At 49.0% G+C, this 24,930-nt stretch overlaps 1 protein-coding gene, 1 long non-coding RNA gene and 1 pseudogene across 3 annotated transcripts; 1 reads left to right on the plus strand and 2 right to left on the minus strand.

The window, feature by feature from the left end:
- Positions 1–62: 62 nt before the first annotated feature.
- Positions 63–5,686, plus strand: MRTO4 (MRT4 homolog, ribosome maturation factor). Its single transcript, XM_082612549.1, has 8 exons — positions 63–281; positions 2,415–2,473; positions 3,376–3,479; positions 3,999–4,080; positions 4,353–4,420; positions 4,658–4,809; positions 5,186–5,262; positions 5,369–5,686. Exons 1-8 carry the CDS (start codon positions 254–256, stop codon positions 5,516–5,518), a joined length of 720 nt encoding a protein of 239 aa, XP_082468675.1. The 5' UTR covers positions 63–253; the 3' UTR covers positions 5,519–5,686.
- On the minus strand, positions 2,480–3,992 carry LOC309799421. The gene is made up of 3 exons (XR_014293278.1): positions 3,734–3,992; positions 3,406–3,523; positions 2,480–3,218 (listed from the first exon to the last, which is right to left on the minus strand). It is a non-coding gene; the product is annotated as an uncharacterized lncRNA (long non-coding RNA).
- LOC309799082 (aflatoxin B1 aldehyde reductase member 4-like) lies at positions 5,543–24,930 on the minus strand (annotated as a pseudogene). The gene is made up of 10 exons (XR_014296145.1): positions 24,903–24,930; positions 15,188–15,248; positions 14,827–15,078; positions 10,862–11,048; positions 10,581–10,685; positions 9,812–9,899; positions 9,468–9,567; positions 7,718–7,844; positions 6,345–6,825; positions 5,543–5,619 (listed from the first exon to the last, which is right to left on the minus strand). The product of XR_014296145.1 is annotated as an aflatoxin B1 aldehyde reductase member 4-like (transcript).

Consider the following 24,930-nt stretch of genomic DNA (forward strand, 5'->3'; position numbering starts at 1 on the left):
CGGAACCATAGAGTTGGGAACTGCACGCGGAGCTCTCAGTGGGGCGCCCAGGATCCCCCGCCCGCCCGCGCAGGAAATCGCTCTGGAGACTCGAGGGAGAGCGCAGGCGGCGGCCGGGCAGGGAGAGGCGGGCCTCAGCGCAGATTGGGTCAGGCACGCGCAAGGGAAGCCCCCGAGGGCCGTCCCAGAGGCCCCAGCTCCGCCGAGGTCCTAATAGGCAGCACCGTCTTCCGCCGCACGTGGCTGCAGCGCGATGCCCAAATCCAAGCGCGACAAGAAAGGTGGGCAAAGGGGGTCTTGGGAACCGGTGAGGAATTCGCGGGCTGTTTGTCACCTGCGGTAGGGGCTTCGCGGGGGAAGCACGGGGGTGGGGGCTGGAGCCGGGTCAGGTCAGGGAGCGGAGACTGCTTTGCCAGGCCACCAGAGTTTGTCCAAGGCCGGCTGGTCGGGGAACAGCCTCTGAACACCCAGGCTGCGCCCGATCTCGCCTTGGCCCACCTTTTCCTACCTCAGCCCATCTGTCTTAGCTCTCCGCGCTCCCCCCACCCTACCGCCTTTCCCTCAACCCAGGTTTATCCCTAAGTATGGTCTTGTGTACTTGAAGTTGCTTCTATCTGGCATGCTTGTGCTCCGGTCTTCGTATGGCTGGCTCTTTCTCAGTTGGCAGTTCGTAGGATACCTCCTAAAAGAGTATTCCTGATTGCCTCTACTATGGTGAGTCTTTCTCACTCCGGCCCTCTAGCACATTCACTCAACAAATTAGAGAGGGGCCTGGCACTCTCTAGCTGTCGAAGGATACGTCAGTTACAACAAGGAACGCCTAGAGCCCTCATCAAGCTTAATATTTTAGTTATGGGAAGTCTATCCTCCCAAGGTACTGAAAATCGAATCAGTAAATTCAGTGGTAAATATAGTGGTAATAGTGGTAAGTCCCGTGGAGTAAGAGTGAGAGAAAGAGAAGTTGATATTCTTTTGTGCAGTGTGGCCAGAGAAGGTCTCTGTTGAGATGACAAATGAGCAGGAACTTGAAGAAAGTAAATAAGCAACCCATGGAGTTACCTGGAAGGGTGGTGGTCCCAGGAGAGGGAACACGAAGGGCAAAGGCCCTGAAGCGGGAGCATGTTTGACATGTTCTGGGGCAAGAGGCCAGCGTGGCCAGAGCAGAGTGAGCAAAAAGGAGGGAGAGGGAATTGGGCAGAGCGTGCGGGGCTTGAAAGACCTTTGCAGGGAACTGGCTTTCACACGCCGGTGGAACGGGAGGAGAGAGCTCGAGCAGAGGAATGATGGGGTTCAACTTTACTTTTAAGAAGATCACCCTAGGGGCTTCCCTGGTGGCGCAGTGGTTGAGATTCCGCCTGCCGATGCAGGGGACACGGGTTCGTGCCCCGGTCCGGGAGGATCCCACATGCCGCGGAGCGGCTGGGCCCGTGAGCCATGGCCGCTGAGCCTGCGCGTCCGGAGCCTGTGCTCCGCAGCGGGAGAGGCCACAACACTGAGAGGCCCGCGTATCCAAAAAAAAAAAAAAAAAAAAAAAAAAAAAATCACCCTAGTTGCTTTGTTGAGAATAGACAGGGAAGGTGGGGGCACTGTGCAGGGGTGGAAGCAGCGAGACTAGCAGTAATCCAGGAGAGCATGGTGCTGGCTAGGTCCACAGTTGTAGCAGTGGAAATGTTGGAAAATGGACAACTGTATTTTGTTTGCCCTCCTGTGCTGCACTTGCCCCTGCATGGCATGATTACCTTTCTAGATGTGTGCTTCCTGAAGAGGGACTGACTGAGTGCCAGGCAGGATGAATAAGAAGCCACCTCCTCCTAGGACCCAGGGCTTTGCATCTGATGCTCTGTTAAGCGTTTGTGGAATGATTGGGTTCTGTGGAGGGAGCCCTGGTCAGATCTGGCAAATGCCAAACCCTTCTGGTTAAGGGGCAAATTGGGCCCCAGCTGTTGTTGGAGAAGAGATGCTTGTCCCTCCCCAAAGACACGTTGCTGCATCCATGGGTCCAAACTGCAAGACAGGGTGTAGCAGAGGAAATACAGTCCCCAGCCCAGAGCAGCCACAGATGGTCTCTGCGTACCACAGCAGCACAGGGACGCGCCTCAGCCACTGGCAGGGCCCCCAGAGCCCCCACACCTCAGTAGGGAGTTTTCGCTTCGCCTCAGGGGAGCTAAGGAATACCTAGTTTGTCTGAGTAACAGGAAGGATGGGAAGGAACCTTCAGGCTCGGGAACAGTAGCGAGCAGGCACTCTGGGGACCCTGGGAGTAGCCTTGCATGCCAGAAGTGGTGGCCACAAAAGCCTTGCTACCTTTTCTCAGATTTGCTTGGTCCAGCTGGGCTACCAAAGGGGGGAAGAAAGAGTCTCCGGGACATCCAGATTTGTCTCTCATCATCTCCCCTTTTTCTTCTTTGTATTAGTCTCCCTCACCAAAACCGCGAAGAAAGGCTTAGAACTGAAACAGAACTTGATAGAAGAGGTAAGAGCGTGTTCTTTTTATTTTTCCAGACCTTGTGTTTGGTTTATAAACGTGGGTGTAGGGCTGTTTGTCAGGGAAACATACTGTTTGGAAAACAAAAACAAAAACAAGGTGCTGATCCAGCCCCTTTTCCTCCAGCAGCAGCACCAATTAAAAACTCCCTTAGTGATGGTTTCCAGCTTGATTGAGCCCTTACTCTGCCCTGCACGGCGCTGTTTCACATGTGAAGCACCCCTGTGAGGTAGATGCGAGGGGATGTTATCGCTGTTTTGCGGTCTGGTAACTGAAGCTTGCAGAGATTTGTTAGTCGGCCCGATGTCAAAAAAGCCAGAGAGTTACCAGGTGTGGGTAAATGCATGAAGCCACTGTCTGCACTGCATCGGGCTGCAGGCTGGGTGAGAGCGGAGTTTCCTCCGGCACAAAGATGCCATTTTCCTTGAGACCACTTCATCGTGGCTGCAGCCAACCACGTGGGCGCCACAGGGCTGATGAGCCGCCTCCCCTCGTGACTAAATGACAAGACTTTACATGTTTCCATAGAGCAGGAGCCTTCCTAGTGTAGCTAAGTTTCTAGATCGTCAGCAATTACTGGACAAAGCAAAGAGAAGTGGTCGATTGCACTGGTGGCCACCGTAAGTCGGAAACCTGGGGAGACGGTGGGCTCTTGACCCGTGGCTCGGCTTCCCCCGCACTTTGCCATCACGCCTGCTTTGCATCAGGGCAGCCCCTGTACTTAGTATCCTGGCTTCAGTAGCAGAGGCAAGGAGGAAACAACCAGGTTAGAGGCTCTAAACATCTGCAGTTGTAAGAGACCTGGAGCAGTCTCTTTCCCACCTGAGGCCAGAGTACTGCCCAACCCCTGCTGCCCCTTGGACTCCAGAGCCCCATGAATTGTCCTGCAGCTTCGGAAATGTGTGGACACATACAAGTACCTCTTCGTCTTCTCCGTGGCCAACATGAGGAACAGCAAGCTGAAGGACATCCGCAGTGCCTGGAAGCACAGCCGGTGAGCGGGCAGTGGGAGAAGGGCCTGAGTGCAGAGCGGCCGGGCTGCTTGCAAAGCACAGGGGCAGTTAGGGACCTCGGTCACAGGTAGCACCTTAATAAGGACCAAGTGCCACGCCCCCATCCCCGCTGAAGGGCGCTTTTTAACTGTTAAAGTTTGTCTCGCCTTGGGGGGTGGGGGGCGGGTTGAGCAGTGACCTCTCCAGGAGAAGGGGCTCCCTGAACCCTGGTCTGGTCCCTTAAGGAACATCCCACCTGTTCTGGTTCAGACCGTTAAACAGGCCTCTTCCGCATATCCAGACGCACTCACAGCGGGCTGAGACAGAATGTGAGTTTCAGGGTCTGTGCAGGAAAATAATGAGGGACCCTGGGCTGGCGACAAAGTGAGCAGGGCTGCGTGGAAGAGTGGAGCCTCTGGCCACACCTTCTGCTACAAAACAGCCTGGGCCTTAAGCTGGTTTGCACTGAAGTGAGGGCAGGGCGGGGCGCTTCCTTCACAGACCCCTCTTTTTCTCTGTAGGATGTTCTTTGGCAAAAACAAAGTGATGATGGTGGCCCTGGGTCGAAGCCCATGTGACGAGTACAAAGACAACCTGCATCAGGTGAGTCTCTGGCCCTCAGGGAGGGCCCAGGCCAGGCTGCCTTCTCCGTTGCTGTCACATGGCCCACGCTGCAGCCATGTGGCGGCCCGGGGTCGGCTTAAAGCTCGGTTCTCCTTTAACCTCCAGACCCAGAGAGTAGTGCTGCCCCCCTCCAGCTGTGAGCAAAAATGTCTCCAGGTGTTGCCAGATGAGGGGGCGGGGCCGGCAAAATCGTCCCCAGTTGAGAACCGCTGCTCTAATGTGACCGACCCCGCCCCACTTTGGTCCTGTAGGTCAGCAAGAAGTTGAGGGGTGAAGTCGGTCTCCTTTTCACCAATCGCACTAAGGAGGAAGTGAACGAGTAAGTGCCCTGGAGGAGCGCTGGGAAGGGAAAGGTTGGCGAGGTCTCCGGGGAGGGAGTAGCCCAGGACTTTGTACAGTAGAGGCACCGAGTAAAACCTGGTTCCTGGTTGCTGGAATCCTGTTACTGAGTCTCTGTTCTCCCGGGCTCGGAGCTCCAGGCTGAGCCGAGGAGGAAGGGAGGTGAGGTGAGGCCCAGGCGGAAACCTGCCCTCCTGCCACTTCTCTTTCCCCTCAGGTGGTTCACGAAATACACGGAGATGGACTACGCCCGAGCTGGGAACAAAGCCACTTTCACCGTGAGCCTGGACCCGGGCCCCCTGGAGCAGTTCCCGCACTCCATGGAGCCACAGCTGAGGCAGCTGGGCCTGCCCACGGCCCTCAAGAAAGGTACAGGGGCGTCCCCAGAGCTGAAGGGTCACAGCCGAGCGGCCGAGAGCGCAGGTTTCCAAGCCAGACAACTCCCCCCTCACCCCCAATTTCTACCGGCCTCCGTTTTCTCATGTGAAAACGGGACTAACAGCGCCCGCCTGACAGCTGGGGTGAATGTGGACAGTAAGTTACAGCTAGAATACAGCAGTTAAGGGGCAAGGCAGGAAGGAGGAGTCACTGCCCCCCAAAAACCCTCCTGGGCGGCTGAATGCTCACTGATGAAACCCTGCCCCGGTGCTGCTGGAAGCCTGGGCGTGGGGGGCCGGCCCGGTTCCTCTGGCCCTGCACAGGCCTCTGTGCCAGAGTAACTGCCCAGGGGCCCCCTTCTCTGCAGGTGTGGTGACCCTGCTGTCCGACTACGAGGTGTGCAAGGAGGGCGATGTGCTGACCCCGGAGCAGGCCCGCGTCCTGGTGAGTTCCCTCCACCCCGGGCTTCCGCAGCTGTGGCGGGAGGGGCCGCAGACTCCTCTGACCCCACTCGCTCCTCCTGACCTTTGGGTCCCTTCACCTCTGGCAGAAGCTTTTCGGGTACGAAATGGCCGAATTCAAGGTGACCATCAAGTACGTGTGGGACGCGCAGTCCGGAAGGTTCCAGCAGATGGGAGATGACTTGCCAGAGAGCGCGCCCGAGTCGGAAGGAGAATCAGAGGAAGACGACGACAGCTGACGTGCACTTGGGATGGGACCTCCGGGCCTGCTCCAGGTCTTGTCTGGACTGGACGGTGTGGGACTGCCGCTGCCCTCTCAGGGGAGCAGCCGTGTATTTTGCTGTGAAGGCACACAAGGGAGGGTGACAGGGACAGGCTATTCTATAAATAGTGAAACTTTGTCAGCAGGGTGTCTCCTGCAAAAGGGACTTTTCTAGGAAAAAACCCTTGGGTTTGGGCTTTGGTTTGGACCCCCCAGGATTCTTAGTTCACCTCAAGCCAATTTCCAGCACTGGCTCCTGTGTGACCACTGGCCGGGCGGCCCTGGAAGCACAAGAGGAACCGCCTTCTCCTTTCCTCTGGCCTTCGGCGCCCCTGGCTTGAAACTGGGATTTGTTTGAGGAAAACAGGCACCCTGCCTGTCGCCCTCCTACCCCTACTCTCTATTCTCTTTCCCACCCCCAACCCCCAAAACCAGGGCCGAGAAACTTGTGGATGACCAGGAGGTGTTGGCTAAAGCAAGAATAAAGCCACTGCTGAAACTGAACTAATGTAAAAAACATTCCACTGCATCCTGGGAGGTTTTAGCCTTCTGGATGGTGGCCCCAGGTGGTAGGTTTTTGCCCAGATTGTTCTGTTTATAAGTATTTAATGAGGTAATTCTGAACGAGAGAAAATCTACCTCAGGGTATATGACCCTCTTTTTTTCTGTCGCGTGTAGAAGCGTGAGGGCCACCTGCAGCCCCGATGTTGAGAGGTCACACTGGGTTCAGGGCAGGAGGCTGGGAGACCCTCCCACCGCCTCTGCCCTTTGAAGACTAATCCCTACTCCTGGCCCCTTCTCACCAAGCCTGTGGGAGGACGAGAAACAGCTTGCAGGCTGCAGAGGAAACAAATTCACCAGGTTCACTGTGGGCTTGGGCTCCAGCCAGGTTAGTGCCTCTTAGACAGGAAACACCTGAGTAGATGCAGCCCTGGCCTTTTTACACGATGAAGGCAACTGGGAGTATTAACAAGAACATAGGAGACAAACAGTTTGTGAACTGGGACTGTGAGGAAAGAACTAGCTACATAAAGCAGCTTAAAGTCAGAACTGACTGGTTGAGAGAATAAAAGAGGTGATAGATGGGAGTGTGTCCTCTGCCACCCCAAGTCAGGACTAGGCCTAGCGGAAGTAGCTGGGACATTGACAGGCAGACAGGTGCCAGGCGTGATCAGAGGCCTGCGTGACGGCTGGCTCCAGGGGCTCTCCCTCAGCGGCCACCAAGTTCTGTTCTAGCTGCTCTAAGCTGGACATGCCCAGGATGACTGCATCCCCCTGAACGCCCTGCAAGGGGAGACGGCCAGACGTCAACACACTAGCGCACCACAGTGACTCCAGTCACACACACCTGCTCCCACCCTGCCCCTGCCAAGACCGAAGTCTATACCCTATAGTATTCCACATAGAACTTACATTGCCTTCAAACAGCTCTACAGCCCTGCTTCCCTAGACGCACACAGGCAGACCTGAGTTCCCCTCTGCTGCTCGGCAGCTGGGTGGGCTTGGGTTAGTCATGTGACCTCCCTAAGCTTCAGGCTTCCTTTACTTGGCAGGGTGGTTGTGGCAGGTTTTTTTTTTTTTTTTTTTTTTTTGGCCGTGCCTTGCAGCATGCAGGATCTCGGTTCCCCAACCAGGGATCGAATCCATGCCCCCTGCAGTGGAAACGCAAAGTCCTAACCACTGGACCACCAGGGAATTCCCTAAAATTTCATAAAGTACTTTGCTTCAGGCCTAGCACTTAACAGGGGCTCAAGAAAGAGGCACCATTAGTATGTGATGCCCAAGTTGGAGGAAGTTGTTGGGAAAGCGGGATGGCAGGGAGAGGGCAGCCCTGCCAGGGACACGGAGTTGGCCTCTGCAGAGCAGGCAGCCAGAGACAGATAAATGCTAATGCTGAAAAAATGTAGGTTTCAGCGTCATACATAGCTTCTGCCCTATCTCATGTAGCCACAGTTAGGTGAAGTGGCCTCTGAGCCAGTTTACTCATACATAAAGTTGGGATAATTATACTTACTAGGGCCAGTAGTGTTTGTAATGTGACACTTAATAAACTTCTCTAAGAACAGGAATACCACCCAAAAGACCTGGGCCGTGGAGACATTTCAGAAAAGGAAAAGGAGTAATCCAGAAACATGAAATAACCACGCAGCCCTCTCTTCCACTTCCTCCTTCCTACCTGGAGCTGGGAGTGGTGGTACCTCCACCAGAGGGCAGCCGAGGTCATGCTGGGGGCGCTGGTGCCATACGCAGCCTGCAGGGCCTTCCCCACCAAGGCAACAGCTTCGAGGTAGTGCTTCCAGAAGCTGGGTGAGTGGAGAGGGTGGCACGGGTCAGGACGCTGGGATTCCTGTAGGTCACTGGTCCTTGAGGCACTGAGGGACCAACATCTCAAATGGAGGTTTTGTTTCCATGAGCAGCAGAATGCATGTGGATTTCTGGGCCCCTCACCGGAGTTATTTCAGCCCAGTGGTAGGAGCAGTGGGGATGCAGTGAGCAAGGATCCTTGCATCGAACATGCTCACCGGATGCGAACAATACAACTCCCCAAATCAGGGACCCAGGAGCGTCTACAGCACCACACCTTTGTGCCCCGGGTCACAGATAGGACAAGTCCTGGCTCCAGTCCTAGCTCTGGCCTTGGCTCAGTCACGTGCCTTCATTTATCTGCTCAGGGAGGAAATACCCCGAGCCAGCCCCACATGGTGAGTGCAAAATGTAAAGGAGATAATGGACCTGCAGTGCTCCGTCAACTAAGTAGAGAAAAGAAGGTGAAAACTATCAACGAAGATCCTCCAGGGGTGAGGCCTAGGCGCTGGTGGTGTGACAAGCTCCTTGAGAGACACTGCTTAGGGCAATGGCTCCTAAACCTGGCCAGACAATCAGAAACCCTGGCAGGGGACTTCCCTGGTGGTGCAGTGGTTAAGAATCTGCCTGCCAATGCAGGGGACACAGGTTCGATCCCTGGTCCAGGAATATCCCTCATGCCACGGAACAACTAAGCCCATGTGCCACAACTACTGAGCCTGCACTCTAGAGCCCATGAGCCACGACTACTGAGCCTGTGCACCTAGAGCCCGTGCACCGCAACAAAGAGTAGCCCCCGCTCGCTGCAACTAGAGAAAGCCCACATGCAGCAACGAAGACCCAACGCAGTCAAAAATAAATTAATTAATTAATTTTAAAAAGTCCTGGGCCATTTCAACAAAACTAGCATTGGAGCCTTGGAGACTCAGCTTCTATAAATCTTGAAACATTAGGAACTTTCCAGCAGTCCACAGATAATGTCTAAATTTGATAAATTAAGGAATAGCAGTAAAGTGTATGCATCAGAGATCTCACAGTAAATGCCAGAGGGAAGGAAAGCTGTAGGAGTTAAAAAGCATCACCTTGGAGGAGTGTGACTTGGAAAGGGCTTGCTTCTAGCTGTGGGCATGTATTACTTTGATAACTTTTTCAAACTTGCAAAAGTGAAAAAAAGGAAGGGAAGAAGGCTAGTCCCAACAGATGTTCAACTATAACTTTAGACATTGATGACAGTGTTATTGCCAAGAGTTTACAAAACTTAGACTCAGTTGCCCCAGGTGACAGGCCAGCATCAAGCCCCAGGAACCCCAAGTTCCAATCCAAGGTTTCTTCTCCCGCTGTGGGCAGGGGGTAGGCTCTTCCCAGGGAAAGGACATAGTCTCACAGGCCTGGTAGAAGGTCCAGAGCTCCACGCATTCCCAATCCAGGCCCCCAATCACTCTCCAGAGACACTGGCAAAATTTTAGGGGTAAGTTTCTCAGTAAAGCTGGTGGGAATCCAGGGGCAAAGGTCTGAGCACGGGGAGGTCCTGGCCCCCAAGAAAGCAGCCCCAGGGACTCCCCATTGCAGACTAAGGGGACCCATGCCACCTCCCACCCTGATGCAGCCCATCCCCAGCTCACCGATTCCTGTAGATCTCTGCCCAATTGGTCCCAAGGAAACGGCCCACAGGTTGTTTCCTGTCCTTGTCCTCATACTTGTACTTGGCGGTCAGCAGGCCCCCTGCGGGAAGGCTGTAATCAGATCCCCAGGCACAGCTCCCAGAGGCTGCTCTGGACCGGAAGTGGGGGTGATGGTGGGGGACCCAGGAAGGATGGAGGACCCAGCCCAGCCTCCTGTCAAACCTCTCCCTGCTTCCCAGGTCTGGGACCAGGCATCCCCAGGGTCAGGAACAGGCAGAAACATGGCCAGGAAGACCCTTCCACCCCGGGGCGAGTCGGCCCCCACAGCAGCCCATACCCCATACCAGCCAAAGGGTTTTAGGCGTCAACCTCAGTCCTGAGGCAGGGGAAGAGCTCCGTCTCCACTTGCTGGGTGGTGGCGTCATACATGCCCTGCAGGCAGAAGGGCCAGCTGGAGTGGGCGCATGGGACCCCAAATTTTCCTGTGGAGAACCTCAGTTCAGACCTTAACAATCAGGCAGATACTTAGTGGCACTGGTGGAGAGGGCTCATGCCCAAGGAAAATTCATTCCTTCAGCCAACATTTCTGGGCACTACCTATGGCCTGGATATTGGATTTCCATCCACAAGCCAAAGGACAAAGCTGCTGTGCTCAGAGATTTAATAGTGAGGTAGAGTGTTAACAAACATACTCAACAAAAGAGACAATCATAATACACTAGTAAGTTCTGTGCCCAGTGCCTGGCAGCAAGTAGGTGCACAAACATTTGCTGAATGAATGAGGAGGAGAAAAGGAGGACCTGAGATCTCAGCCTCCTCTGGGCTGTCAGGAAAGTCTTCCAGAGGAAGAGGCATCTAAGTGAGACCTGGGCACTCCTTCCAGGGAGAGCGGGGAGGAGTGTTCCAGGCTGACTGCAGAGCGAGAAGCAGGCAGGAAGGGGAGCCAGAGCCGGAGAGCAGGCGCCTGTTTCCCAGGCTGAGGGTACCTGGGAGCCATCATCCTGTAGAGCAGGGGAATGGCTGCTATGGAGAGGGCACGGGGAGGGGGGAGCCTCGAGGACCCAGGATCCGCAGGCCCCCAGGAGACAGAGGCCTCTGCAGCCCTGGCCTCACCTGGTACACGGTGGGCAGGATCCAGCTGTTGCTCTTGCACAGGGTACAGATCTCGGCCACTTCCCAGGCGGCGTAGTTGGAGAGGCCAAGCTCCACAAACTTGCCCTGCGGGGGAGAGGCCAAGGTCAGAACCCACTGCAGCCCAGAACACCAGGAAGGAGAGACTGGCTGGGGACCCTGAGAGTGGGGTCTGTCCCCAGCTCTGCTCTGGGACAGCCCTGGAGCCTCCGCTCTCCTGGGCAACGACAGGCCAAGGAGAGGAGCTGGGGGGCCACCCTCACCTCCTGGTGCAGCTGGTGGCAGGCGCACAGCGTCTCTTCCCTGGGGGTGCCGTGGTCCGGCAGGTGCAGGTAAAAGAGGTCCACTCGGGGGCACTGCAGCCGCTTCCGTGACGTCTCCAGCTGGGACGGAGGCTGTCAGGCTTCAGAGACTTTTCACCCACTGGATTGGCCTTGGTGGTGATTTTCACTTTGGGAGCAGAGAAATGGAAGTCCAAGTCACTTTACCAAACGCTGGAGAGGATCTAGTGTAATGGTCGAGAGACAGACCTGGGTTCACACCCCAGCTCTGCCAATTCGAGCTCTGTGACCCTAACCAAGTTATTTAACCTCTCTGAGCCTCAATCCCCTCAACTGTAAATTGAGAGTGATATCTTGTCAGGAGGCCCCAAGGATTGATCAGAATTTTGATAGATTTGCTCATTATGAGCTGCTAATGTTATTACGATGCCTATTTACCAGACAGCTGGGTGTGCCACGCCTGGCGCTAAGGGCTGGATGAGGAAGGCCAGCACTGGATCTCTGCCCTCAAGGACGCACAGTCTAAGGGGCCACTACAGAGTAAATGAGGCTAGGATAAGCACAAGGTGGGAGGGGAGCCCTGGGAGTTCAGGGATGGCTTTCTTAGAATTTGAATCTCCAGGGCCAGTCAGAGGCCACCCAGAGGCAAGAACGTGGCATGTGAGGAGCCATGCCTGCGACCCCAGGATCCAGAACACCAGGTCCACGGGGCACACAAGGCAAGAGAAGGGGCCACAGACCAGATGGATACAAAGGGCCCTGAGTGCACCCCTTAGAATCTGACTTCAGGGGGCTATAGGGAGACTCTGAACACTTTTCAGCCAGTGAGCCAAGTTGTCAGCTTTGCAGTTTTGAAAGATGACTCTGAATGAAGCACAGACAAAAACCTCAGAGACAGGTCTGGAAACAGGGCAAATGGCAAGGAGACTGCGGCAGGAATTCAGGAAAGGGAGCAAGAGGCCTCAACTGGGGCCCCAGGGAAGGAAAGGCAAGATACTTCCATCAGAGAAATAACCCATTGAGAAAAGGCTGGTGTTGTACTGCCTGTGTGAGTCAGGAGTGAGTTAATCAAATACTTTTCTCCCCACCCCAATTAAGAATCCCAGGTGGGGGCTTCCCTGGTGGCGCAGTGGTTAAGAAGCCACCTGCCAATGCAGGGGACAGGGGTTCAAGCCCTGGTCTGGGAAGATCCCACATGCTGCGGAGCAACTAAGCCCGTGTGCCACAACTACTGAGCCTGTGTTCTAGAGCCCATGAGCCACAACTACTGAACCCACGTGCCACAACTACTGAAGCCTGCATGCCTAGAGCCCGAGCTCTGCAACAAGAGAAGCCAATGCAATGAGAAGCCCACGCACTGCAACGAAGAGTAGCCCCCGCTCACCGCAACTAGAGAAAGCCCACACGCGGCAATGAAGACCCAATGCAGCCAAAAATAAATAAATAAAATAAATAAGTTTATATTTTTAAAAAAAAGAATCGGGCTTCCCTGGTGGCGCAGTGGTTGAGAGTCCGCCTGCCGATGCAGGGGACACGGGTTCGTGCCCTGGTCTGGGAAGATCCCACATACCGCGGGGCGGCTGGGCCCGTAAGCCATGGCCGCTGAGCCTGCGCGTCCGGAGCCTGTGCTCCACTACGGGAGAGGCCACAACAGTGAGAGGCCCGTGTACCGCAAAAAAAAAAAAAAAAAAAAAAAGAATCCCAGGGGGCTGGAGTGATAGGTGAGGGGAAGGCCCTCTGCACTGCTCACACTTGGAAAGTCGCCTCAGCAGGACAGACCCCTTGAGATGGGAGAGAGCAGGCTGGAGGGTTGGAGGGCTACTCACTGTAATTTTCCCTTCCACCATCTCATCCCCCTCAGCCCCCACCCCTTCTTTTTTTTTTTTTTTTTTTTTTTTTGCTGTACGCGGGCCTCTCACTGTTGTGGCCTCTCCCGTTGCGGAGCACAGGCTCCGGACGCACAGGCTCAGCGGCCATGGCTCACGGGCCCAGCCGCTCCGCGGCATGTGGGATCCTCCCGGACCGGGGCACGAACCCGTATCCCCTGCATCGGCAGGCGGACTCTCAACCACTGCGCCACCAGGGAGGCCCCCCCACCCCTTCTTGATGTTAACTTCAGATCTGAGATTTAAGAACTTTGGCCCAGCTAGTTCCAGCCTGAAGGAGGGAAGAGAAGGAGGAGCTGGAGAAGAAAAAGCAATCAGAAATAAGACCAACGTAAGTGTCCATCAACAGATGAATGGGTAAAGATGTGGTACATATATGCAATGGAATATTACTCAGCCATAAAAAAGAATGAAATAATGCCATTTACAGCAACATGGATGGACCCAGAGACTATCATACTAAGTGAAGTAAGTCAGACAAAGACAAATATGATACCACTTATATGTGGAATCTAAAAAAAATGATACAAATGAACTTATTTACAAAACAGAAATAGACTCACAGACCGAAAACAAACTTATGGTTACCAAAGGGGGAAGGGGTTGGGATAAATTAGGAGTTTCAGATTAACATATACACACTAATATATATAAAATAGATAACCAGCAAGGACCTACTGTATAGCATGGGGAACTATACTCAATATCTTATAATAACCTATAATGGAAAGGAATCTGAAAAAGAATATGTATATACACATTTAGTTATACATATATATGTATAACTAAATCACTTTGCTGCACACCTGAAACTAACACAACATTGTAAATCAACTAGACTTCAATAAAAATTTAAATTTAAAAAATAAAAAAGAAAGGAGACCAGAGTTGTCAGAGAGAGGCAGTCAGGTGATCTAGATAGCATATGAGATGCATGCGTGTTCTCGTTTTGTTTCAGATCTGTGCTGTGAGTCATTTCACTCCGAGGCGTCTCAAAGTAAAAGATGGTACACGGTGCTCATGATACTACTACTATTAACAGCTAACATTACTAACTACTAACAGTAACAGCTAACATTGCTGAGCCCTCGCTATGTCCCTGTGAGGCACGCTATAAACACTTCAGATGGCATCAGACTGATGACAGATGTCCCCCTACGCCCATACGCAAACCCTCCACTTAGCTACGTCTGCCTGTTCCAACACCCTCAGCACTGCCAAATCTCATTGCCTTTGCACACTCACTGCCCACCCGCGCAGCCGGGAATGCCCTTTCTCCTCTTACTCCCCCTGGAAAACTAGCAGTTCTTCAAGGTCTGACATTCCGTTTTCCGCGTGTTCTTCAGTGTCCCCTCCCAGGAAGTGGTCCCTCTTCTGGGCTCCCCAGCCATCTCTAGACTCTGAGTTCCCTGGAGTGGGTTAGTGTCAATTTCCCTTCTATGGGCTTGGACGGAGGCTGGCACAGAGAGGGCAGTTAGACACCATACCACCCCCACTCTCCCATCCCAGCTACTGCCTGTAGCTCCTGCGGCTCCCAGGCGCGGCCACCCTGGTGAAGATGGAGGCACTGCCAACTGAACGGCGCACCCCGAGCTCCACGGAGCAGTCTACAGCCCAGAGCAACGAGGAAGCAGATCCCCGCCGGTTCCGAAGCCTGATCTGGGACTATGCCAGGAAGTGCCAGGGCCATAAGGGCAGGATTCCTGCAGATCAGGACCGCACCGGGCACCTGCGGGGAAGGGGAAGGAGGCAGGGGCTGCACAGCGCCAGACTCCGTTTTCAGTCCCCCCGAGAGGGGCTAGCCAAGTCGTTCCAGGCTAGACCAGGGTTGGGACGTTGCTGAGGGGAGGGAAAAGGAGAGGAAAAGAGTCAAGACAAAGCACTGTCCGGCTGTCCGGGGCTAGATGTGCACGGGGCCTGAGGAGCGGGGTGTTCACAGAGCTGCGGGGTGTCCAGTGGAGGTCGGCGCCTCGGCAGGAGGGCGAAGCTGTCGGTCCTGACCTCGGCCGGTGCATGGCTCGGGGGAGGTAAGGGGGACGGAGTCCGGCTGCCAGGAGTTACCTCTGCAGTTGCCACCGCCCAACCCGAGCCCCAGGCCGCCCAGGATGCTCTCGGACGTACGCTAGGGCCGTGTCTATCTCGGTGTGGCCGCGCTCCCGGAAGAGGCGCCCAGCACGGTGCCTGGCCGGCCCGGAGGCCAGAAGCTGCTGGCGGGGCGACAGCAAACGGGACACTGCGGCGGCGGGGGACCTGCGATAGCCCAGTGGCGCGCAGCCGAGCGTAGCACGAACCACTGCACGAGGTGGGCCACCGCTTTAAGGAGGGGGTCTGGCCCCGCCCACCAGCTTTGGAGGGGCGGGGCACGGGAAGTACGGCGAAAGGCTGCGCGGCGACTCCGCCCTCCACGCCAGCGGCTCTCCACCTCTCTCGGCTTGGCTCCTGAGCTGTCTCGGGGTCCACGTGTTCTTCCAGAGGGGGCTTTCCTAAGGGCGAAAGGTCCTAAAATGAGGTCTTGGCCCAGGGGTGGTGCCCTCAGGGGTGTCCCGCCACCTTGCAGGCCCCAGAGGTCGGCTCTGTGTTTCTCTCGTCGGGACTTGCCAAAGGCTCCAGCCCGCGTCAGTATTAAAGTATTGAAAGAAAAGAACTGTCAGCCTCGAATCCTATACCCAAGCGAAGACACCTTTCAAAAAGGAAAGCAAAGTAAAGACTTCGTTCAGACAAAGGTTGGGGAGAATTCATAGTAGCCAGCTTTCACTACAGCAGATATTAAAAAAAATTCTTTAGACGGAAGAAAAGTTGGATTTACACACACAAAAAGTGACGAGTGCTGGAAAATGGTAAACGCGAGGATGAATATAAAAGACTTTTTCTCAGATAACTGAGTTTCAGGTGGAAAGTATTATTATTATTATTATTATTATTATTATTATTTTTACTGCAGACATCAGTAGTTTATTGTTTGTTTAGTCCAAACACATTCAAAATGGAAACTCAAAGAATACTTTCCACCTGAAACAATTATCTGAGACAGATAATACAGATAACTTTTAAACAGATAACTGAGTTTTTATAAAGTTAAATATACAATTACTGTATGACTCAGCAAAAACTACACCCCGTTAATCTTCATGAACCTACATATAAAAACCTTTGACCAAGCGAATACAGTGATATATAAAAAGGATAATACATCACTTCTCAGTGAATTTCATCCCAGGAATACAGTGGGCTTCATATTTGAAAACCAATCAATATAGTTTACTATACTGACCAAAAAATAAAACCCATATCATCATTGCAATTGATGCAAAAAAAGCATTTAACAAAATTCAATACCTATTCATGAAGAAGGAGGGGGGGAAAAAAAGAAAAAAACTAAGAAGGGAATTTCCTCAAACTGATAAAGGGCATATACAAAAAACATATAGCTGACATTATATTTAATAGTGAAAAAACTTTCCCCCTAAGATTGGTAACCAGTCAATGATATCTGCTCTTACCCCTTTTATTCAATGTTGTGCTGGAGATACTAGTTATGCCAACATATTTCAGTGTGCATGTATTATAACAGGCAATTTCTTACATAACGACAATGCCATTGTCACACTAAAAAAAATGAACAATTCCTTTGTGGCACTTAATACCACATCCATGTTCAAATACCCGTTTTTTAAAAAAAGTTTCAGTTGGCTTGAATTAGGATCAAACATGGTTTACACATTACATTTGGTTGTTATATTTCAAAAGTCTACTTTAGACTTCAGCAGTCTCACCCCTTTTTATGCATTTGCTTATGGAAGAGACCTATTAGTTGTGCTATAGCATGTCCCACATTCTTTTTGCATAGTCATAGTTTCATTTAACTTGTTCCTCATATTTTTTGTCAAATGGAAGGTAGTGCTAACGGCTAGATTATATTCTAGCTCACCTTTTTTTTTTTTTTTTTGGTAAGAATGCTGCATCAATGGTACTGTGTACTTCCTGATGCATCACATCAGGGAGACACAAACAGCATGGTTGACCCACTCCTAATAATGCTGAGAGCAAGCAGTGGGTTCATGTGGTGTCAACCTGTTCCCCCCACTGTAAAGTTCCCATGGATCTTTCATCTTATGGTTTCATCTCTTGATGACCTTTGCCTGAATCAATCAAGATAGAAATTTTAAGTCTCAGATTATGTTGTGTACATCCTAAATACAGATCTCGAGTATAAGGTTAATATGTATAACCTTCTGACTACAGTTGGCCCTTGAACAACATAGGTTTGAACTGCGCAGGTCCACTTATACGTAGATTTTTTTCAATAGTAAATATTACAATACTGCACAATCCAAGGTTTGTTGAATCTGAGGATGTAGAATCTCTGGTGCAGAAGAGGGAACCATGGACACAGAGGAACCTCATATGCAGAGGGCTGATTATAAGTTATATGCAGATTTTCGACTGTGAGGAGGGTCAGCACCCCTAATCTCCACGTTATTCAGGGTCAACTGTACTTTTAAATGAGAAGAAAAGTACAGGTATTCCTTTTTTAAATTAAACTTTTAATTTTTGAGAAAATTTTAGATCATATGCCATTGTAACAAATAATACAAAGAGATACCTTGTTCCCTTTTCCCAGTTTCCCTCAGTAGCAACATCTTGCAAGATACTATTTTTGTTAGGTGGAGTGTCCTATAAATGTTGATTAGATCTGCTGGTTGATGACTCTTGAGTTCTTCTATATCCTTGATGATTTTCTGGTAGTTGTTCTACCTGTTGTTAAGAGACAGGTGTTGAATTCTCCAATTACAATTTTAAAAATATATTTATTTATTTATTTATTTATTTTGGCTCCACCAGGTCTTAGTTGTGGCACATGGGATCCTTAGTTGTGGCACGTGGGATCTCTTTTTTTAGTTGCGGCATGCGGGATCTAGTTCCCTGACCAGGGATTGAACCCGGGCCCCATGCAATGGGAGCACAGAGTCTTACCTGCTGGACCACGAGGGAAGTCCCCTCTAATTGTAATTGTGGATTTATCTCTTTCTGTTTTCATGTCTATCAATTTTTTCTTCAAATATTTTGGCAGCTCTCTTTGGTGTTTAAACATTTAGGATTGCTATTCCTTGATGGGTTGACTCTTTTCATCGTTATATGATGTCCCTCTCTGTCTCTGATAGTTTTCTTTGTTCTGAAGTCTACTTTCTTAGATACCTATATAGCCATGTTGGCTTGCTCTTGATTAATGTTTGCATGATATAACTTTCGCCATCCTTTTACTTTCAACCTGCCTATATAATTATATTTTAAGTGAGTTTCTGTAGAAAGCATGTAGTAAGGTCATTTTTTAAAATCCACTCTACTAAGCTCTGTCTTTGAAATGATATATTTAGGCCATTTATCATTAATGTAATTATTTACATGTTAGGGCTTAACTCTGCCATTTTATTTTTGGTTTTGTTTTATTCTCTTTATTTCTCCCCCCAACACCACATGGCTTTAGTTTCCCGACCAGGATCGAACCCAGGCACTCTGCAGTGGAAGCATGGTCCAGTCTTAACCACTGGGCCACCAGGGAATTCCTTAGTCTCAGTTTTTTGTTTGTTTCTTTTTTTTTATGCTTTCCTGTAGGTTAACTGAACATTTTTTTTTTTTTCTTTTTCTTTTTGCGGTATGCGGGCCTCTCACTGCTGTGGCCTCTCCCGTTGCGGAGCACAGGCTCCGGACGCGCAGGCCCAGCGGCCATGGCTCACGGGCCCAGCCGCTCCGCGGCATATGGGATCCTCCCAGACCGGGGCACGAACCCGTATCCCCTGCATCGGCAGGCGGACTCTCAACCACTGCGCCACCAGGGAGGCCCTAACTGAACATTTTTTAAAGAATTATATTTTGATTTAATTACAGTGTTTTTGAGTATTTCTCTTTGCATAGCTTTTTTTTAAATAAATTTATTTATTTTTGGCTGCGTTGGGTCTTGGTTGCCGCATGCGGGCTTTCTCTATTTGCGGTGAGCAGGGGCTACTCTTCCTTGTGGTGCACAGGCTCCTCACTGTGGTGGCATCTCCTGTTGCGGAGCATGGGCTCTAGGCATGTGGGCTTCAGTAGTTGTGGCTCACAGGCTCTAGGTGCGCGGGCTCAGTAGTTGTGGAACTTGGGCCCAGTAGTTGTGGTGCATGGGCTTAGTTGCTTCGTGGCATGTGGGATCTTCCCAGACCAGGGATCAAACCCATGTCCCCTACACTGGCAGGCGGATTCTTAGCCACTGTGCCACCAGAGAAGTACCTGTATCGCTCTTTAAGATTGCTCTAGAGCAACAATCAACTGGTGGCATCATTTTACAAGTTTAAGTGTAGAAACCTTAACTCCCTTTCCATTGCTTCACTCTCCTCTGTTTATAATAGTCTTAAATATTTCTTCTACATGCATTTAGAATCACATCAGTGTTATAATTTTTGCTTCAACCATCAAATGTAATTTAGAAAACTTAAGAGAAGGAAAACCTATTGTATTTACCCATATTTTGCTACCATGTTTTTTCTTCCTTCCTGATGCTCCAAGATTCCTTCTTTCATCATTTTCTATTTGTTTGTTTGTTTAGAGAACTTCCTTTAGCTATTCACTTAGGGTGGATCTGCTGACAACAAAGTTGTAGTTTTTCTTCATCTGAGAATGTCTTGATTCCCCCTTCATTCCAGAAGGACATATTTGCTGGGTATAGGATTCTGGGTTGATGATTCTTTTCTTTCAGCACTTGAAAAATTGTTGCACCACTTCCTTCTTTTCTCAGTATTTGATGGCATGGGTGATAGTAAGGGAGGCCACAGTTTTTATTCTACGATGTTTGGCTGGAGTACACTTTTCTGTCTTGCCAGGATGCCCCTTTCCTAGTTCTTTGGCTAGAGAAAGCAGGCTTTTGTTGGGGCTTTTTCTGTCTGTGTCAGTCAGCATTTCCAAGTTGTTGGCTTTGTCAGCTCTGAGTTTGGGATATATAAGGAAAAAGAAAACTCAGGAAACTCACCTCTGTCATTACTTGGGTAATGAGGTCCCTAGCTAGTCTGGGTTCTTCTTTCTGCCTTTCAGAGTCTTCTCTTGTTTGTGTTATGCATGGTGTCCAGGGTTTTTATTTGTACTTAGTAGGAGGAATAAGGAAAAGTATGTCTGTTTCATCTTCCTGTAAGCAGAGGTCATTTTGGCATGTTAAAAAATAAAGTTACAAATACACTTTACATATGATTTACCACTCCCACTTCTAGATGTGTACCAAAGAAAAATAAAAACATATGTTCAAATACTTACACAGAAATGTTTATGTCAGCTCATTCACAAGAGCCCCAAACTGGAAACAACCAGTTAACTTGTGGTATACCCATACAATGGAATATGATATAATCAGCAATAAAAAGGAATGAACTACTGGTTTACACAACAACATGGATGAATCTCAGAAATATCATGCTATGGGACTTCCCTGGTGGTCCAGTGGTTAGGACTCCACACTTCCACTGCAGGGGCACAGGTTTGATCCCTGGTCGGGGAACTAAGATCCCACACGCCATGTGGCAGGGAAAAAAATAAATCATGCTAAGTGAAAGAATCCAGACACAAAAGACTATGTATTACATGATTCCACTTTTATAAAATTCTAGAAAAGGCAAATTAATACCGACAGAAAGCAGAGTAGTGGTTTCTAGGAGCAGAGTTTGAGGAATGTAATTGACTACAAAGTAGCATAAGGGACCAACTACACACTTAAAATTGGTGAATTTTATTGTATGTAAGTTATACCTCAATAAACCTGGTTGTTAAAGATTTATATTATTCCTAAATACAAATTAAAACCACAATGAGATACATTCCCCATGAGAATAGGTAAAATTAAAATAACTTAAAAAACCAATTAGTTTACCATCATGGTTGGTGGCTACATTACTCCACTGTTCTGAATCATTCTTTCTTATCACTGGACAAGTTTTGTACCTAAGGATCCATAGCGCCATTCATCTGGGTAAAGCAGAAGTTGATATATTCTCTGTCTCTATAGGGTGGACAACTGCTTATTCATGAAAATACCTAAGGACCAGGCTTTGTCCTTGACTGGATCTTCTAATACTTAACAATAATTCTTTTTTGGACATGACCCAACTTACATGGTTTTGATTCAGAAAGAACTTATTAAGGATGAGAATGTTGAATTGGAGAATTAGAGCTTCCTTTTATTTATTTATTTTATACAGCAGGTAGAGCTTCCTTTTTTTAAAAAAAATAGATTGATTTATTTATTTTTGGCTGCATTGGGTCTTCGTTGCTGCCCGTGGGCTTTCTGTAGTTGCTGCGAGCAGGGGCTACTCTTCGTTGTGATGCACGGGCTTCTCGTTGCCGTGGCTTCTCTTTGTTGCGGAGCACAGGCTCTAGGCACGCCGGCTTCAGTAGTTGTGTCATGTGGGCTCTGTAGTTGAGGCTCGTGGGCTCTAGAGCATAGGCTCAGTAGCTGTGGCACACGGACTTAGTTGCTCCGCAGCATGTGGGATCTTCCCGGACCAGGCATTGAACCCATGTCGCCTGCATTGGCAGGTGGGTGCTTAACCACTGCGCCACCAGGGAAGTCCCCAGAACTTCCTTTTAAATAAGACAATTTCTTTATTAGTGTCTAGTAATAGATTTGCTCAAAGGGTGTGCACTGTGCAGCAGAAGGATCAAGTTCAAAGTTCAGGGGACAACAAATACCAGCAGTGTCTAAATGCCAAAGCCTCTAAGCAGTGATGTGATTATTATAGATACCTATAATTCTTTGGGGTTTGAATGGGATAAAAAGAAGAGCTTGATTTGCTGCCATCTAGAACACTTTCAAAGCTTTTTTACTTTAGGAGGCTCCTTTCACATTCAGATGTTTATCTGATACCTTGATACAGAAGATTTAATAGAATTTCCAGGTTAGAATGTGCTGTCCTCAGGTATCGCAATGTTAGGCTTTATCCTTCAGGTTTTGGGGCCATGAGGTAATAATTTGTCTTATACAAGCTGTGAAATGCCTTTGGAAGCTACTTAAATAGCCCCACATAAAGATTACTTAAAGGATATGGCTTGGATTTGTCCTCATTTGAGATCTGTTCATTTGTATCCGCTGTGTTTGGATAACATGCAACGAGAGGGCCACTATCGGAATATACTGCTTAATTTCATTATTGTAATGGAATGTTTGGACACCTATTAGCATATATTATTGTACAAGTGTTTTTTTGCCCAGTTAATGAAATAATACAGGTGAATTTTAAATAACCCAGTGAAAGGAAGAGAATGCGTACTGCATACCCTGCCAGGTGAAAGAAAAGAAGACTTCAGCAAAATCCAAGGTCATATACCAAGTGCCAGTAGTGGCAACAATTCAGTCACCAGTGTTCACTGCTGATGGAGCAAGAGTGGCCACTTTTTACTTAAACCCCATTTGTCCACAACGATTTGCTGAGCACAAGTGTCTCTTTTCAGAGATAAGGCTATTAAACTGAGAGATAGCATTGTAGCAATCCTTGAATGAGAAGCGTACTTTTTTCTCTCCTGTATGTTGTACTGTTACAATTCTTTGACTTGTAAAGACTTTGGAATATAGGCAGTCACCCTTAACGCTTTCTGCTGAATTTATGGAGGCAATTCCTAGGGATCATGAATGCGTCTAACCAGCACGTCAAAGCATTTGCCCCTTGCAGAAGTAATTCTAAATGCACTAATCAACAAGGCAGTTCAGTAAGGGAATCACCACTGTATGCCAGACAAAATACTCAAAAGCTCTCATATCAAGTTCAGTCTCAGGCCATAGTACCAATCCCTGTAACAACAAGCCATAGCAACATAATTTTACATGAGGGGAACCTCTAGGGAGACTCCTTTTTTCCCTCAACCTCGGCATAAACCTAAGCTTTTTCTCAGGCTTTGCACATCAGCACAGAATAGCTGTTATTCTAACAGGGTTAGCCAAAGGATCAGAGTCAAAGCAGTTGTCAGTTTGGAAAGGCCAGATGCCTAGCTAATCAATATTAAATACTAGATTTCCATTTCTCAAGAAAGTTGATAATAAACATATAATTTGTTTGTAGTATATCCATTAACATTTACCATCTACCATGGGGAACGTAACACCACCACCAGCCACATGAAAAGCAGAAAACACAAACCTGAACTGGTGTTACAGACTAAATGTCTGTATCCCCCCCAAATTCATATGTTGAAACCCTAACCCTAAAGTGATGGTGTTGGGAGGTAGGGCCTTGGGGAGGTGACTAGGTTTAGATCAGGTGTGAGAGTGGCACCCCCGTGATGGCATTAGTGTCCTCAGAAGACAGGGAAGAGACTAGAGATCTCTTCCTTAGCTATGTGAGAACAGAGCAAAAAGAGGCTGTCCAACCAGGAAGAGGTCCTCACAGACTCCGAATATGCTGGCACCTTCATCTTGGACCTTCCAGCCTCCAAAACTGTAAGAAATAAATGTTTTTTAAGCCACCCAGTCTATGTTATTTTGTTATAGCCGCCCAAACAGACTAAGACAAGTGGCATGAGCATCTCAAAATAACTGCTAATTTTTAAAGTAGAAGATTGTGTCAGAAGATGATGATTTCTTTTTTGAAAAAATATTTATTTGGCTGCGCTGGGTCTTATTGTAGCACGTGGGATCTTTAGTTGTGAAAGATGATGATTTATCTTGTATAATGTAGGCAGTCCATTTTCTTATCACATATAACTTTTTTTTTTTTTTTTGGCTGCTTTGGGTCTCTGTTGCTGCGCGCAGGCTTTCTCTAGTTGCAGCGAGTGGGGGCTACCCTTCGTTGTGGTGCACGGGCTTCTCATTGCGGTGACTTCTCTTGCTGCAGAGCATGGGCTCTAGGCGTGTGGGCTTCAGTAGTTGTGGCGTGCGGGCTCAGTAGTTGTGGTGCACGGGCTTAGTTGCTCCGCGGCATGTGGGATCTTCCCAGACCAGGGCTCGAACCTGTGTCCCTTGCATTGGCAGGCGGATTCTTAACCACTGTGCCACCAGGGAAGTCCTCATGTATAACTTTTGATCTAAATTATATAATTATTCTTCTCAATTAAATTCGCTCATTTTTTATTCTACGATTTCTTACGCATGTCAGAGGAGTAAAGCAGCAGCTGCTGATGTGTGGTATCAAGAATAGAAATACTTCACAAATAGAAAATAATGCCAGTTTTGTATCAGTGTCAGATACTTCAAATAGAAAATCAGTCAATTCCAATAATAATTAAAAATTTTCCACCCAATTCATGGAATCAAAGTAAAGCTTTTGGAAGTTCTTTTTGTTGAAGGTGACACTACTGTGAATGGTATTTTAAATTCAGTTATAAAGTTCAACAATGAAGATAAACATGTTTTTGTAATGGCCATATACTTACAAATCTTTGTGCATCACAGTGTTTGTTAAAAATAATCTTATTAAATTAAAAACCAACAGTGGTTCTCAAACAAGTGTGCATCAGAATTGCCTGAAGCGCTGCTTAAAACAAATTGCAGGGCCCCACCCACTAGTTTCTGATTTAGTAGGTCAAGCATGAGGCACAGTAATTTGCATTTCTAACAAGTTCCCCAATGATGCTGATGCTGCCAGCCCTGAGACCATATTTTGAGAGCAACTGGCTCACAATTTCACTGTTAGAAGCTCTCTATCACTATGTAATTCAATTCATACAGTATAGACCAGGAGTCTGCAAACTATCGCCCATGGGCCAAATCTGACTCACTGCCAGTTTTCACAAATAAAGTTTTATTGGAAATTTGGAACAAAGCCGTATCTATTTACTTATCATCTGTGGCTGCTTTCTCACTACCAAGGCAGAGTTGAATCACTGCAATAGAGAACATATGGCCTGCTGATATGGACTGAATGTTTGTGGGTTAGTTTAGGGCTAACCCACTAATTGGTTGGGTGGCACTTATAACAATCACTATACAAATTCACATGTTGATCTAATCACCAAAGTGATGGTATCAGGAGGTGGGGCCTTTGGGAGATTCTTAGGTTATGAGGGTGGAGCCCTCATGAGTGGGATTAGTGCCCTTATAAAACAAACCCCACAGAGCTCCCTTACCCCTTCTGCCAAATGAGAACACAGCAAGAAGATGGCTGCCTATAAACCAGAAAGCAGGTTCTCACCAGACACCAAATCTGCTGATGCCTTCAT

Source organism: Mesoplodon mirus (assembly GCF_964341445.2).
Source record: "Mesoplodon mirus genome assembly, chromosome: 3".
Taxonomy (NCBI): domain Eukaryota; kingdom Metazoa; phylum Chordata; class Mammalia; order Artiodactyla; family Ziphiidae; genus Mesoplodon; species Mesoplodon mirus.

Bases quoted from the DNA above. Each gene is read 5' to 3' on its own strand.
- MRTO4 (XM_082612549.1), top strand. From the start codon at position 254: ATGCCCAAATCCAAGCGCGACAAGAAAG. The intron at 3,480-3,998 runs GTGAGCGGGCAG...TTTTCTCTGTAG, and splicing joins AGTGCCTGGAAGCACAGCCG to GATGTTCTTTGGCAAAAACA. The intron at 4,421-4,657 runs GTAAGTGCCCTG...CTTTCCCCTCAG, and splicing joins ACTAAGGAGGAAGTGAACGA to GTGGTTCACGAAATACACGG.